Raw genomic sequence first — 16083 nt, 5'->3', positions numbered from 1 at the left:
TGCGAAACACACAGCCTTTGTTCAGTGAAGAGTGTACCTGTCTGAGACCATACAGTCAACTAATTGTGGCGTTATTGTGAAGTACAACGTTATTTGCTCTAACTAGGGCAACCTAATGACCACAAATGACCGATACCATTATTTAATACTGTATCTATGGCTGTCACCGTCAGCAGTCAGTAGCCACCGCAGCAACACAAACTGTTCGTCGGATTCACTTCTCACTTGATCCAGAAGAGAGCGCTAATGTGTTAAGAGAGAGAGAGAAGCCCCGGCGCCTGATCATGAGGACGCTGTGCCAGGTGCGGGCTGCAGCATCAGCACCGCTCCTCCACCTCCTCCTCCTCCTCCTGTCCGCAGCATCTCTCTCTCTGCTTGCACTGAGAGTCAGATTGAGAGAGGAAAGACACGCCGGTGTTTCGTTTTGCAACTCCAATGCGTGTGACCGACATTCTCAAATGAATCAACACCAGAGGAACCTCAGGGTAAGTAGCACATTTTTTTTTTTTCATTTTTTGTAGCAATGCTTTGGAGTCTATCGTTTTCTTGAAGAAGTGTCGCATGTATTTTTGCCTGTAGGATTCGGGTCTTGGTGCTGACTCGGTCCGCTCAACTAAATATGGATCTGAGCATTTTATTGTTGCAGTGCAGCTTATGAGAGAAAATGTGTTCCAGATAAAAAAAGATTGCAGTTGACCTGCAGATCTCACTGTAAGTGGAGCAGTAGGCTGAAGTAGAGTGGCTATTGCGTGGTTGAGAGTGTGAGGTTAGACAAGGAGGAGCAGGTTGGTGTGATTGATGGAGCAGGTCAGGTCTCTGTGGGTGATGCTAATGATGAGACATAGATTATCCAGGCTTTAGACCTGACTCCTGCTATGATCCACTGTACTAAGGTGACAGCAAAACAATCTTAAGTGTTTATTCTGGAAAATGTTTATTATTTGTTGGTTTTGTGGAATTTCATATCCAGATTTTCTACCAAAAATAATTTCTGGCATCAAGGGGGGAAAAAAAAGAGGAAAATGTTATTAACATGCCAGAGAAGCTGTTGTGTGCATGTGTTATAGTGCTGTTATGCTGACTCAGACTTTATACATTTAATGGAAGTGAGTTTTGAAGGAGCAATATGTAAAGAATGAGAAGTTGAATTTAAGATATGCTTCATCTGGAGAGCAGTTGAACCACGATGGACATTTTTTACATGATTTAACACAGATAATTGTTTCAATCTTGCAATATCCTTCGATATTTCTGCCTGTTTCTTCTCCTCACCTTCACCTCACCACACAAAAAGACCTCACCTCTTCTTTAGTATTGTCTTATTTCTGTGCAAAGCCCGAGGAGGAGTCACATGCACAGTACTTTAGCTACTTTTGAGACATTTCCCATGTCCTCAGCCTCACCTTTAGGCTACTTAAAGTGGAAGGAGGAGAGACAGGAAGGGACGTATCAAATAAAGGTGAGCAGATTGAGGACACGTCTTTCACGCTCAGCTGTCTCTTGTTGTGATTGATTGGTGTCTGATGATCAGGTTGTCCTTGAGACTATACAGGGGGCTGGTTTTCCTCTCACTTTGAGGGTGTGTTACTTATTTTACTCAACTTTAACTGTTGTTTCAGCTTTGCAACTGTGTAAGGAACCACACCATTTAGCATTTGAGGGCACTGCTCAGACACATGGTCAATAGATTCCTCCCTGTGCATAAAATGTGTGTGAGAAGTGTGTTTTTTTGCATTTATCGAAATTGTCTGCAGCCATTATCGATTCCAATATCAAAGACTTCCCACGTCTATGGATCCCCGCAGTCCATCTCGCTAAATCTTGCCAATCCCTCCAAGTCATGTTAATGTGGAGGTTGACACTGCATCAAAGCAGGGGCAGCAGAGTCTGTGGCCTTGGCTGGAGCTGCTGTTCTCGATGCTGATGCATGTGTGATTGATTCATTACATCTGACCTCTGCAATGTCTGAACAGCGATCAATTCTGCAGATCTCTGCCAGGAAAACCACTCGCAGCGCAGCAGTATATGTTTGCGTGTGTGTGTGGTTTGTTGTAGTGCTCAGGCTCAGGCACTCGTGTATGTGTGTGTGTGTGTGTTTCTGCAGGTAAGACAGTTTGTCACAAAGCCCATGAGTGTGTAGCACACCGGTGCGACCTTCAAGGGCATTTTATAGGACAGGAGAAATGAGAAGGAGGAGGAGGGAGATAGTGAGAAAATAGAGATGATAAGTGAAGTGAAGCAGAGAGGAGGGGAAGTGTGTCAGTATGCCTTTCAATTTGTTTGTTTTTAATGTATATATAGCTTTTTTATGCTGTTTTTAATTGGACAAAGTACTGTGCTAATTGATACCTCAGAGGGCTCTATGTTGTAGAATACTCATGTGGATGTGATTTTTTTTTTTTTTGCAAAAGTGGTTAAATGTGTGTGAGACAAGAGAGAAAGAAGGGCAGTTCTTTCACTAACTGGTGTTGTGACTCAGAATCAAACAATTTGGAGGCTTCTCTTTGCTCACTATAAAGATGGTGCATGTGTGTGATTGTGTTAATGAAGTGTCAACACACATGCAAACACGCATTCTCAAATTCACGCTGTCTTTGTCTGGAAGGTGGCAATGAGCTTGTTGTAGCTCCTCCCCTGCAGTCACGGCCAGGACATCAGAGGGTGAACGGAGAGGCACGCCCCCGCTGATCACACACACACACACACACACACACACACACACACACACACACACTTTACAGTCCTACGGGGAGTCAGTATGAAAGACTTTTTTCACTTGTGCATGTGCATCCATTTGCTGAATTTGTGCAGCCAATTTAAGGGGAGAACCACAGATTTTTTTTTGTGCATATAAATTATATTAGTCAGCAAGCTACAACCTATGTTAAGCAAATGAATGCCACTCTGTGAATGAATCCAAACCAAGTCCGTGCAGCAGTGTTTTATGAGGACAGAGCACAACTTGTAAAAAGCCACACAATCATTTATTTTTTATGGTACTTTTGCAGACTGTACGCTGATATTCTTTTGAGCCTTGTTCCCAAAAATAAACAGAACAGCAGCATGTGAATCCTTAAACTGAGCATCATTCCTTAGGAGCTCTTTGCACCAGCCTGTACTCTCTCACCTTCCTTTGTCTAATGTATGAAAACAGTCCTTTTGTTACACACAGCCACTTTAAACCATTACCATATTTTTTTTTTTTTTGCACATCATTTTTACCACCCCCCAAAAAGACCCTCAGCTTGCTCTATTCTTTGCTCACCTCTCACTGATCCTTTGCCAGTTTTCCCTCCCCCACACCCCTGGGCTTTGCCACTTGCACATTACACATGCATACACACACTCACACACACTTACACACATTGCAATACAAACTACAGTCCCCCTCATGCTCTCCTCCCCCTCCCCTCACTCTCTGCAGCATCATTTGTTTCTATTATCATTTTTTCCTCCCAAAATAAACAGAAGTGACTCAGCCTAAGTTGCTCTCAGCTTTTCTTTGTCTGGGCTGCCTCACCTTGCCAGCTTTATGTCTGACTGCTAACTTCCTTACGGTCCCACAGAGAATTCCACTATCGCAGAATTCTTTGTCTGCAACTGCTTTGCATTCGAAGTGAACTCCTTTCCTCTTCTCTTTGTCCCCTTCATACAGTTTTACCCGCCAGCCATGCAAGAGTTAATATTTTTCTCTGCGACAGGAGTGAGGGTAGTGGGTGGAGGGGCTTTGCTAATAACAATGCGGTGCAACCAGCAACCAGCGTGGTCAGACATCCTTTTTCTCCTCTCTCCTCTGTGCCACCCCTGTCTGGATCTGAGTTTTAACTGCAGGGCTCAATGAACCAATAAACTCTCACATGTTCCTCCCTCTCCTAATTCTCTCCTGCAAATTGTAGCAGTCAGTGTGTTTCTAATCACGCTAATCTCCCTACTATTTCCTCTTTGTTTTTGCTCCCAACTCATCTTGCTCCCGTTCATTGTCATTTCTCTTTTCATTTCCTGCACATTTGTCTTCTGTTTATCCATCTCATCTACAATCCATCTTCACAGGCTGCGTAGCGCAGCATAGCCAGACAGGAAAAGCAAGACAATGTCTGATTGAGTGGAGATTCATTCTGAGTTCTTGCCAAAAGAAACACTGGAGAAAAATATAACTCAGGATATTTTTAATGTGTAAGTGTATTTTTGCAAGCCACATTTTCACTCAGTGAGAAGCTGTCTCTTTGTCTCAGCTCCTGCTGCAGTCATAGTCACTGCCTGTGTCTATGTGCGTCTGTGTGTGTGTTTGTGTAGGTGGTACACATGTTACTGTTTGTGTAACTTTGAATGCAAACGTGCAAGAGTATGCATCGAGCTCTTATGCAAGTTGAGGTTCACCTGTTTTCTTTTTGTTGTCATCTTGTCAGCTGTGTGAATAACAAAGAGACAAACCTTGCGTGTGAACATGCGTTGAAAGATGGATGTGTGAGCACGTGCCTCCATTTTTCATTTTGCCTTGGCTAATAAATCCTATTATTGGCATTTTGTGAAATTCCGGCGATTTCATAGCGAGTAGTGAATACCACATGCCTGCGCCCAATACGGAAATAAATCAGCTTTTATTGCAGATGATCTGATTTTCTCATTCTCCTTATTCAGTTAGGTATGACCACCCACTCTGACCCGAGAGATCCTGCAGAAATCCAGTTACAGTTCCCCCTTGCCATATAGAATGACTCCCTCTGGGGTACAAAAAGCCGTCTGACTGTGTGTATGTGGGAGTGCAGTGGGAGAGAGAGACACAGGGGGAGAGAGGAGGGATTATTTGGGAAAATGTAGTCTGCTGCTGTACTGTCTATGCAGATGAAAATGGGATTGATCACTTTGCCCTGCCCTCATTAACTCCCTGTTATTAAGGTGGAAGTAGATATGGAGGGAGGGAGAGGAGGAAGCGATAGAGGCAGACGTGAAAATATTTTTTTAGAGAGCAATAAATTGGATGGGAATAGGTGAAGTGAGCAAGCTTAAGTGAATACAGTTGGGAACTATATTGTGCTGCAGTCAGGGATGCAAAGATTGTTGATTAGAAGCAGCTCTATTGTTTTTTTGATGCACATCTGTAGAAAAAAGTGCAGAGCAACTGGAGGATACTATTTCTGGATATTTCCCGATTCTGCCTCACTGTTCTCTTTGGTGGTAATCCCTTTGCTAGTGAGCTATTGCTTGGTTCACACACACACACAAACACTCAGGCATAGTTCAGTGAATCACCACTTGTGAAATTCTGTCTACAGGGTGTCTATTGAGTCTTCTGTGAAAACCGAGCGTTTAGCTTATTTCAGTGCTATTTCTGTCTGTGTTGTGGTGCTGACAGAGATGGGAGGAGAAGGCAAGGATGACTAAAGCTTAGCTTATTTCTGAATAGACTTTCTCACTAAGCTTTATCCTGTTGGATGATTATATGTGAATAGAATACAAAGTACAAGGATGCAGGAATACTAGTTTTATTATCCCAAAAATGGATGAGAGGATGGTTGTTTCTGTGTGTGCAACATTTGTCAGTTTATTTTTGGATGTGCAAAAGCCTTGAATGTATCCCTTTCTGTAGGGCGTTGATGTTCACAAGTTGACACTTTCACACGCACACATTTTTAACACAATCCAGGAAAGTGTACAAAGATATGCAAGGTGATGTCATTAGAGATTAATTACATGCTTGGAAAGACACAGCGCATGGAGGACTTAGAGTTTCACCTTTTAGGATAACTGCTACAGTGCAATTTAATGTAATCCAGCACTAAATCTAATAATGTCATGTGCTAACACTCAGGAGTCATAAATTATGTTAATGCACACGTAGCATCTGTCCATTTGTGTTTGCTCCATCTCTTTTGCTTCTGTTTCAGTGTGCTGGAATTCACACCTCTGCAAATGTATATGTGTGTGTATGGATGAAAGGGAGATGGCATAAGGGAAATACGTGTGTGTGTGTGTGTGTGTGTGTGTGTGTGTGTGTGTGTGTGTGTGTGTGTGTGTGTGTGTGTGTGTGTGTGTGCATGCAACTCGTTGGGGTTCCCCTGGGACCAAGCAGCTATAAAACCTGTCTGCTCTCCAGTGGGGGAGGAGAGGAATAAAGCAAAGTGCCAAAGACAAATGGCTCCTGTAACAGCCACATGTGCTGCTGGACCGACAACAAAGACACAGAGAGTGTGTGTGTGTGTGTGCATGTGTTGATGTGTCTGTCAGTGCAGGTGAATGTCTGCACTCATATGCACATACACTCTTTATGTTGCCACATCAGTACATGTTTTGGAAAATGCAAATCAGCTGACTGACATTAAAACAAGTTGTGTGTTATACTTTTTATCTGGCTTGAATTTGCAGGTTCATCGACTGAAAAAATGAGATAAGATAGTCAAGTTCTTGATAATGCTTTTTCTTGTTTTGTGCTCTGAAATAAAATTCAGTGCAGCACTCAAATTCAAGCCACTGAATGAAAATACGAATCACAATCCTCACATCTTGAAAACTGAAATCCCCTCTTATTTTCCGATTCTCCACTGAAGGGACTGTACAAAAATTATTGGGATGGGAAAGGAAGCTGAATCATGAACCTCCCCTGCATTCAAGATATTTTAGTTTCCTTTTTTTCATTTCATTTTAGTCACTCCACTTCCTGTTTCCACTGAATAAAAACACATATGCATTAGATCAGATGACATGTAGCTCTTTGAGATCAGATGTCTGATTTTACTTTAGATCAATTAAATGATACATGATTACATTTAAAATTAACACTGTCTTTTTTAGTGTAAGTATTTGATTGATAAACAAGAAATTAAAAAAAAACAATAAAATGAATAATCTGGGATTAACAAAAATTGCGAGCCTGTCCTGTGCTCCTTTAAAATTCAGACTGCCTACCCTTAAGCAAAATACCCCCCCTGCCCCCTTAGCTGAGCCCTTTCCCTGTACCAATAACTTTCATACAGTCCCTAAGAAATAAGGATAGGAAAGTCCACTTATACCATATAGATTCTGGCCTTACTGCTATCAAGAGATTCACTATCAGCAGAAAAAAAAACATATAAAATGCAAATGTATCTCACCAGTTTCATCAATGGGAGCGATTTAGCACTCATTAGCATTATATATAGTGAAGGATTTTCAATAATTACTTCACTCTGCTCTCTGGGGCTTCTATCAGGAAGTCCCCTCAGAAATGGGGCTCTGTAGCTCGTACTATTGAGGTTTGAATGTTGTATTCCCTTCCATCAGCCTAATTAGAAAGCTCTCCGGCATCAACCCTCTTCCTTTCTATATCCATCTGCATGTCTCATCTCTCCCACCTCATGTCTGCGTCTCATTTTTCACCCACACAGACCTGCTCACATTCAGAGAGGAAAAAGAAAAGGAGAATGCAGAGGGCCTTCCTCTCTTTTTTAATTCTAGATTTTATTTTGCCCTCTTTTTCCAGTGACTCCATCATATTGCATTCTCAGCTCGTCATTTTCCTCGCTCTGAGAAGGGCTTTTTGTGGTTTTAATGCAGCACTTGATAGGTTAGGAGCCCAATGAAAACCACAAATTCCTGTCCTTCACGGACTTTGATCACTGCTGAGATATGGTCTTATCCTGCCTCTTGCTCTCATCACTTCAGCAATCCTTCTATCTGCCCACTTGCAGGGATATGATTGCTCCTGGATGAGTAATATGTACCTGGCAGGAAAAAAAAGCCTGGCTTTAACTCAGCTATTCTACTGTGTGTACTTCGAGTGTACCTCGTGTGCACTGTATGTTCCAGTAGCTGCATGTATATTTCTACATGGCTGTATGTGAGTTCACATGTGGAAGCATTGCACAGCAGAATGTATGCATGAGCTGCGAGTGTAGAAGCATAAAGCCAGCCCGTCTCTTTCTAAAGCCGACCTTTTCCCCTGATGGAAGACGCAGAGGTCAGGACGTGTATTCTCCAATTCCCTGGGATATGGCATTACCATGACAACAGAAGCAGGGCTGTTGATTTTTCTTTCTTCCTGCTGTTTTCCCAGAGGAGTTCAGATCGAGTTGTTACTCCAACTTGGTGAAACAAAGGTGAAACCAAGACTTCATTGCATATTCCAGCCCAGACCAACTCAGCATGCATATATGCAAGAATAATAAGTCTTGCCCTCTCTGGTATGCTGTGGATTCCATCACAAAGTCAAAATCTGTAGCACTTTTAAAGGTCCAGTGTGTAGGATTTAGGGAAATATATTGGCAGAAATAGAATTTAATATAAATATTGTGTTTTCTTCAGTGTATAATCACCTGAAAATGATAACATTGTCATGTTTTTGTTACCTAGGAATGGGGCCCTTATATTGGAAGTGGGTCCTCGTCCACTGAGTCCACCATGTTGCAACACTATGATTCTACACTAGCCCAGAAAGGGCAAACCAGATACTGGCTCTAGATACTGCCTTTTCTGTTTCCGTGTCGGTCACTGTAGTTACCAGCCTCGCCACGTGCAGCACCAGAAAAACACATTTATTTTATTTATTTATTTTTTACGTGAAACGTGTTTTTGCTGTTTTAAATCAAGGCGTCCTGCAAATAATTCGGCTCCAGGTTAAAAAAATGTTAATTAAACATCTGGGACTTAAGTCATCAGAAAGAAATTCCTGAATATCAAAAACGGAGGGAATCCTAACCAGGAGTTGCACATGGGAGACATTTCAGCTGTTTGCGATCTGTAATCCTCACTGTTAGATGTGACTAAATCCTACACAATGGCTCATTTAAACATTTTAATTCTGAAAGTGGTTGAAACTTGTAATGAAAAGATTTCTGCACACTTATTTATACATGTTTCAATTTATTCTGAGCTGTCAGACCTTCATCAGTGCATACATGAATCAATAATGAACAGGCAGGTAAAAGTAACCGTTCTCAGTCAAATCATTGGCACAATGCAACACACCTGTTTATAACCCTGGTGGTGGAACACAGTGTTCTACCCCTTTTTGTGTCTCTTGATATTTTATAACACGTATGGCTCGCATTTACATGCCTCACGGTACGCCATTCAGTACTGAAAAACTACGATTCCCAGGAGGTGGCGCTTCTACTGCCAGTGTTGTAAACAGGTGTGTTGCATACTCCCAGTGATAAGACTCACACTGGTTACTTTTATCTGCCTCCAAAATCTCAGAATAAAGTGAAACACTGAATAGATGTAAGAGTGCGGATATCTTTTTTGCCAGTTTAGACTTTTTAATGTTTCCAGCTCCTTTTAAACCTCAGCTGGGTTGTGCAGTGGTCATCCTGCAGTTCTGAAAGTAGTGACCATATCATTATCATCAGGTTAATTTTTTATCGTATTCATTCATTTTGAAAAACTGGTCAATACATAAATTAGCTACCGTAATTGCTTGGAACGCCATTGGCAACAGTGTATACACGACTCAGAGGCTACTGCCAAAAATGGGCCTGGGCTGTTTGTTTTTTGTTTTTTTTTTAATTTGCAGTGTTTCCTCGACTCAAAGTGAAGCGGCTTGATCAAAGATGTCCACATTTGTTACACTTGTAATTGCATAATTCATATTCCAGTAAAAGAAAACATCAGCCCCTCACCAACAGCCATCCTGCTTCATCCCCTCACTCCCATGTGATCCTTTTTACTTTTCGCATCTAAGTAAGTGTGTCACCAACATACGAAAGCGCGACAGCAGGGAGAACCTGTCAAGTTGTTTTTTTTTTTTATCTCAAAAAAACCTCTCCGGAAGCATCCACCTGATTTTGTATCCTTTTTATCATCGCAACAGGTCATTTAATTCCCATCGTCATGCAGGTTCTTTTGTTCTGTGTCTGATTGTGTTTTGCCAGATTGGTTTTGTCTGCCTCTGCTGCGAGGTGATGTGCAGCTTACTGTGGTTCAGCCACTGTGACTGAGCTTATAGTGCTCAGCCTCCCAAGACTGCTGTCATCAGCACAACCTCCGGTACTACATCAGTGCCGTAATTGATCTGCCACCATGTCCTCACAGAGAATTCCCTCACTCTTTCTAATACGACTCTCTGTCTCTCTCCCATCCCTCTCCTAATACCCGCCTCTTTGTATTGTCTGTTTTATAATTAGCTAATTATTTGATTGTGTGCACCAGCTAAGGGTAAATATTAGCAGTGTTCACAGAGAGTGCAGGAGACAGTGTGAGGATTTGAATACATATTGTTTGTCTATTTGTCTAACACAGTGAATTTTCCCTCTGCCTCTCTGCAATCGCTGCAGTGGCACCCCCAAGCAGTTGCCGAGGGGGAGACGTGGCCATGCCCTAGAAAAAATAATAGCAGGCCAACATTACTATGTTTAAGAGGCTGTCGCACGCTCTTTTTTTAAGTTAACACAAAGATAGTGGTATTTTGTGAAACAGGGCAGCCTAAGGCATCTGTTGGTACTTATCTTGTTGGCAACAGTTGTAGAAAATAGGGCCAAATAACGCCCCATATATAGGCTAACTTTTGGCAGTGGAACAACTGGCATTATCATTTTCAAAGGGGTCTCTTGAATACTCATCTCATCTGAATGAAAATTAGTTCTGTGGGTACGAGTCTTCCATAAACTTGAGTAGGTTTAATGTACTCCTTAAAATTTAAGTCGTTGATTTGTCTTTGTAAGTAAATGAAAAAAAAACAGACTCAGCCTCAGTCTGTAGGGACTTGATTCAGTTATTTTAGGGGCATTGGTTTAAGTCCCAGGATGGACCAAACACAAAGTGTTTATTGATAGCTGGAGAGTTACCCTTGAGCAAGGCACTGAACCCCCAACTGCAGGGGGCGCCTGTCCATTGGCAGCCCCCATGATCTGACATCTCTCCATTAATGCATGTTTATAGGTCCTGTTGGTGCCTGTGTCTCGTTTTTTGGGCCTGTGTGTGTAATCTGTGAAATAACAACAGAAAAAACTGAATTGCCCCTTGAGGGACTTATAAAGGAATGCTTTATGCTTTGTATTAGCATGTGTTTCCTTAACTCTCCATACAGGCCTCTTCCTAGATACTAAAAATTGAAATTCCACCTCCACCCCTATGGAAATCTTCCAGGGGCACCACTGAATCTCTTATTCCAAGCAGAATATGACAAGCTTCATAAAGAAGTGCTTACTTTGACCACTATCTGATCATTTCATACACAGTGTTGAAAAAGTTTTTATATTTGGTTATGAAAGCTTATAGTAAAACAACCTTCTTTTAACCTTATTCTGCTCACAGAGTTCCCAACAGCTTCTTCTGACAGACTCTTCAGGAAAACGTCTTCAAATTACTTCTAAGATGACCTTCAGGAATACAAATCATATCCTTGAATGTTTCCCTCTCCTGGTGCATTTGGACAAACTTTAGCTCTGCACTCGATGCATCAGATGTGCCACAGGCAGTGAGAGCTGCCTTCTTAGCAGTTCGCTCAGTTCACTGAGATTGCTGCCACAGGACACAAGGAGAAGGCACCTGCTAATGAGAGCAGACTCCCCCGCTGCACATATAATTAGAAGGTGGGAGTTTTATTTGAAGTTTGGAAACTACTCAAGTATTCAGCGTGATGGTTTGAAAACACATATATGACTACATAATGACCATCTTGGTCTAAATATACAACAGTCATTTGGCTGACGGCTTAGCTAGAATATGACTGCACTTAAACTTCAATCTATATGAGTTCTGTGAGGAAATGTGTTACCAACAAGTAAACAAAAGATATTTTCCTTGCTGGGCAAATGGAGTCTATTAATATTCTGCAATTTTAATGGGTTCGGTTCAAGGCAGGAGAATTCCTCATAGAGCTTGGATAATTATGAAGAGATTGAAATATAAAGAGACACCCGGAAGTCTTTCCTCTGAGAGCAAAAACCATAACAGAGTCATTTCATGTTGTCAGAGTCACTGAGGTTTTCTTGGGTGTGTTGATGTGTGGTTGTTTATTGGTTTGTGTGTTGTTTTTTTATAGCCTACAGCCGTGATTAAACCATGCACTGACATGATATGACAAAAGCTCTTTGCCCTCCCTGCCATCTGCTCATCTATTGACTCTACATGTTTCAGTGGCAACACATACAGTCAGTTATTTTGAAGTGGTATCTACTCAAAGCAAAACAACCATTTAAATCTCTGTACATCGCGCAGAACATTGCCTTTAAAATGAAGCCGGACACACTGTTGCTGTTGCTGTGTGCGATGGAATTGTGGTTAAATCAGCCATATGGTGTGTTACAGAGGGCATGTTGAGAGAAGAGTGTTACCCCCGCTGTAGTGATCAGACCTACTCCCACACATCATTTTCATGTTTTCCATGTTGGAAACATACTTGCACTTGACATATGAGATGCCGGTTGCTTGTGTCACACTTTCGATAAAACCATTTGAATATACTGTTACTGCAGATGTTTTCACCCTTTTCCTCATTCTGTCTCCTATTTTTCAAAGTCTCCTGAGGAAGAAAAGCTCATTACAAAGCACTTCGCACCCTTTCCTCTCTTCCTCCTCGCCTGACTTCATCAGACATCCCCAGAGTGATGCCTTCACTTACATACAAACAGTCTGTACACTCAGCTATCCTCCACTTCTCTCTTCACTCATCTCTTCTCCTCCTGCCCTACAGTGAACACCCATCATAATTTGATGATTGCATTATCATTGTTAGTGTTATACCACTCTTGCTTGTTACAGCTATTACTGTATAAGATTACTATATATAGACTTGTTAGCAGTGGCAGATAGTCCTATAGGCGACATAAGCAGCTGCCTGGGTGGCCATCAAAAAGCAGACAAAAGCCATCTAGGGTGCAATACAACACTAAGAGGACAGAATTTGCAAATTTTTATGTCATATTGTCTTTGTGTTTAGATAAGGGTTAATGTTTGTTGTTATTGTTATCTAAATCCCTAATGCTAACCCTGACCCCTAACCCCAATCAAAACTATTATTATTATTATTATTATTATTATTGCCTAAGGCCCAGATTGTGCTAGATCTGGAACTGCTCATAGGATGCTAATTTCTTTTAAATGGAAGGTAGTTCCAAGACTCTCATTTCCTGTTGTGCCTCAGATGTCTTTTTGTGCTATGGGCAACTAGTAAATGACACAGTGGACTGCACAGTTGATTTCAGACATTGTTACTACCTAGACCAGACTAAGTATAAAAGATCTTAAGAGGCTTTGTGGGAACAAAATCATTGAATAGGTTCGACAAAAGTGGCTGCATTTCAGGCATGCTCGTATGCTTGTTGCCCTTTCTCACAATTATCTTTTCTTTTATTTCAGATTGAACGGACCTCCATCTCCCAGAAGAGCCATCAAAGACAACGTTGTTAGCTCACAGGAAATGCAAGATAAGTGGCAGGTTGAGGTGAAAAAGGTTCCATGAGATGACATTTTGTCCTTGGAATAATCAGCTGAAGGGCCATCATCACGCAGACCCTGAAGAGGAGAGAAAGGGAGGGAAGAAATACTCATAACTCTATAGATGGCCTCAGCACCCTGCAGGTGTCTTTGAGTGCGCCAAAAGAATCGGTCCGACATGAGCATCCCAACTGGTTTCCAGGGACTGAGAGTCAATGTTGACAGAGGAGAGAAGATTGGAAGCAAAACCCAGATCCAGTTCCCCCAGTCTGGGGATGATAATGCTAATCGATTATCTGCGATTGGCAATCAAGAAGGAAGAGGCTTGATAGAGGACACAGGTTACAGCACAAGCTCCATCCCTCCTTTGGTCTCACAGACTGAGTCTCCTGACAAGTTAGTCATCTGGGGCTCTGAGCAGCAATGTTTGGAGCCTGAGCTCAGAGAATTTGAGGTTTTGGACTGTCAGGAGATACATACATTCCTGGGTAACCGGGATCAGGAGGAGGAGGATGATGATGGAGGTAGTATCAGAGATGGAAAGGATGAGGGTCCCATGTCTATATCCTCGAGCTCAACTGCCAGCTCTGCTTCGACCGGCGTGAGGAGAAATGACAATGACAACAACAAAGTGGAGAGCAGAGTGCAGAGGGGTAGAGAGGTGCAGAAAAGGATTGCCTGTCACAGCACTGAAGAGCTGGACACATGTGTGACAGGCTCAATAGAGAAAAGGGACATCAGGTCAGGCAGGGAGAGACGGAAGGGAGGTCTGAAGGAATCCAAGTCTGAGACGAATGTGTTTGTTTCCAGTCTGTCCGCTGTTGCCCTCAGCGGGAGCCTGTCAAGTGCTCTGGATAGTAGCGGAGAAGCACAGTCTTTTGTCTCCCTGTCCAACTCAAAGACCAACCCGTATCCCAATACAAACAACACTACCTCAGCCCAGACCAGACGAAGGGCAGCCCCTGTGGATGCCAACCAGAACTCCCCGCCATCGCATCCTCAGGAGAATCTTGGCCGTCCTCTACACTACAGTCAGGATCAGAGACAGGAGGAGGGAAGTCATCATAGAAACGGATTGTCCTCTGATGTGGTACTGGGCCAGAGGAGGAAGGCAGGATTTGAGGAGAGGGTGCTGCCACCACGACGGCAGCAGCTGGTCAGACCCCTCTGTCAGACAGAGGTTGGAAGAGCGAAGAATTCAGAGTCTCATCAAGCTGAGATGGGGCAACCCTCTTCCCCCAATCCTTTTCCAGATTCACACGGCAATGTGTCAGCAAGAAAGTTTACAAAATCGGCTTTACGCGAACCATCAGATTTATCCAACCTATACAACACACCTGGAGTCTCACAGCCCAGGCAGGCAGCCCAGAGAGAGGCTCCACCTGTAGAAAAACAGTCGTCCACAACTGCATGGCGCAACTCAAGTCCTTCCAATCCTTCCACTTTAGATAAGAGACCTCAGACTCAGCTCACATACAGGAGGAATTGCACCAGTCCAAACAGGACAGGGGTTGATTCCAGGTCATCTACCCCTCCCCACTCCCCTCTCAGGACTCCCCAGGGTTCACCACGCAGGCAACCCTCCATGTACCTCGTTTCCAGGAATGTCTCCGGAGTGGTTCGACATGTCCCGTCAGGATGCAACCCTGCTGTAACGACATCAGCTCAGGGCTATGGCAACAGCTGCATGAGAGCACCAGTCAAAACCAACATAAGCACAAGTGGAATCCCCAAAGCGCCTCTTAACAACCAGCAGAGTTCCAACCACAACCCCAAAGAGAGCTCCCCATCACCTAAACTTAAACCTAAAGGAGTTCGACCCAAAATCATCACCTACGTCCGAAAGAATCCTCAGTTTAAGCCCCAGGCTGCTGACGGACCTTATCAGGTATCCTCTCTACCAACAAGGCTGTCAGCGTACTCACACAGCCAAACACCCACCTCCTTCAAAGATAACTCTAAAGACCCCTCCAAGCCCGATGCAGAACCCAGAGGAGCCCCGGTGCTCAGTGCCTCAAATCTGCTTTATGAAAAGTACCGCCAAGAGATGCAGGCAAACATCTTCCCATCAGGAATGCTGAACAGGAGTATCAGGCCCCCTGGACACACACACACCGTCCCTCCTGCACACACACACAGCCACACCGCACCCCCGAAACTGGGCAGCAAAGCAGATAACTTCTACAAGGCACCATCAGAGGTAAGTATACAGTTTTTACTATTTTAGGGTTTTTAATATAAATCTGTCTTAGAATAATAAAGCTGTCATTCTGACTTCTATTGTAGTATAGTATTGAGCTCATTTTCATTCAACAAAGAATCTTTCTATCATGCTGATATTTAACTTATTCCACTGTCACAACACATTCACACATGCAATGAAGAAAGGATTTAATTATGATGCTTCCCACGTCAATTAGCAGGAGATAATTACTTACATGACATACATTTTATTATATATAAGTAGAAAGACAAACCTTTACTGTTAAATGTGTTGATTCTGCGTATCAGTTTCGCTAGCTGATGTCCATAATTTTCTTTCCCCCAGTATATCACCATGTATAATTGATCAGAGATCTTCCTGCATTTTATTCCCACTCTCTCCAGGGCTGCTCATTATTGCTTAAAAATCATCCCTTATTGATTCTGATTAAATAGCTTCATTTGGCATTCATATTCATACAGCGTCAAACACCAACATGCGGAAATAAATAGTTTATGCATTTTGAAGTA

General features: G+C 42.7%; 1 protein-coding gene across 1 annotated transcript in view; it reads left to right on the top strand.

Annotated features, from left to right (window-relative positions):
• The first annotated feature begins 387 nt into the window (after positions 1–387).
• Positions 388–16083, top strand: part of mtus2a (microtubule associated tumor suppressor candidate 2a) — a 47154-nt gene continuing 31458 nt past the window's right edge. Inside the window, exons 1-2 of the mRNA XM_042498575.1 lie at positions 388–485; positions 13273–15550. Coding sequence (XP_042354509.1) covers positions 13529–15550 — 2022 coding nt within the window. The 5' untranslated portion in view covers positions 388–485; positions 13273–13528. The remainder of the gene's footprint in view (positions 486–13272; positions 15551–16083) is intronic.

Source organism: Plectropomus leopardus, chromosome 13 (assembly GCF_008729295.1).
Source record: "Plectropomus leopardus isolate mb chromosome 13, YSFRI_Pleo_2.0, whole genome shotgun sequence".
Lineage (NCBI taxonomy): Eukaryota > Metazoa > Chordata > Actinopteri > Perciformes > Serranidae > Plectropomus > Plectropomus leopardus.
The sequence above is the reverse complement of the archived record's forward strand: the minus strand, read 5'-3'. Positions and strand labels throughout refer to the sequence as shown.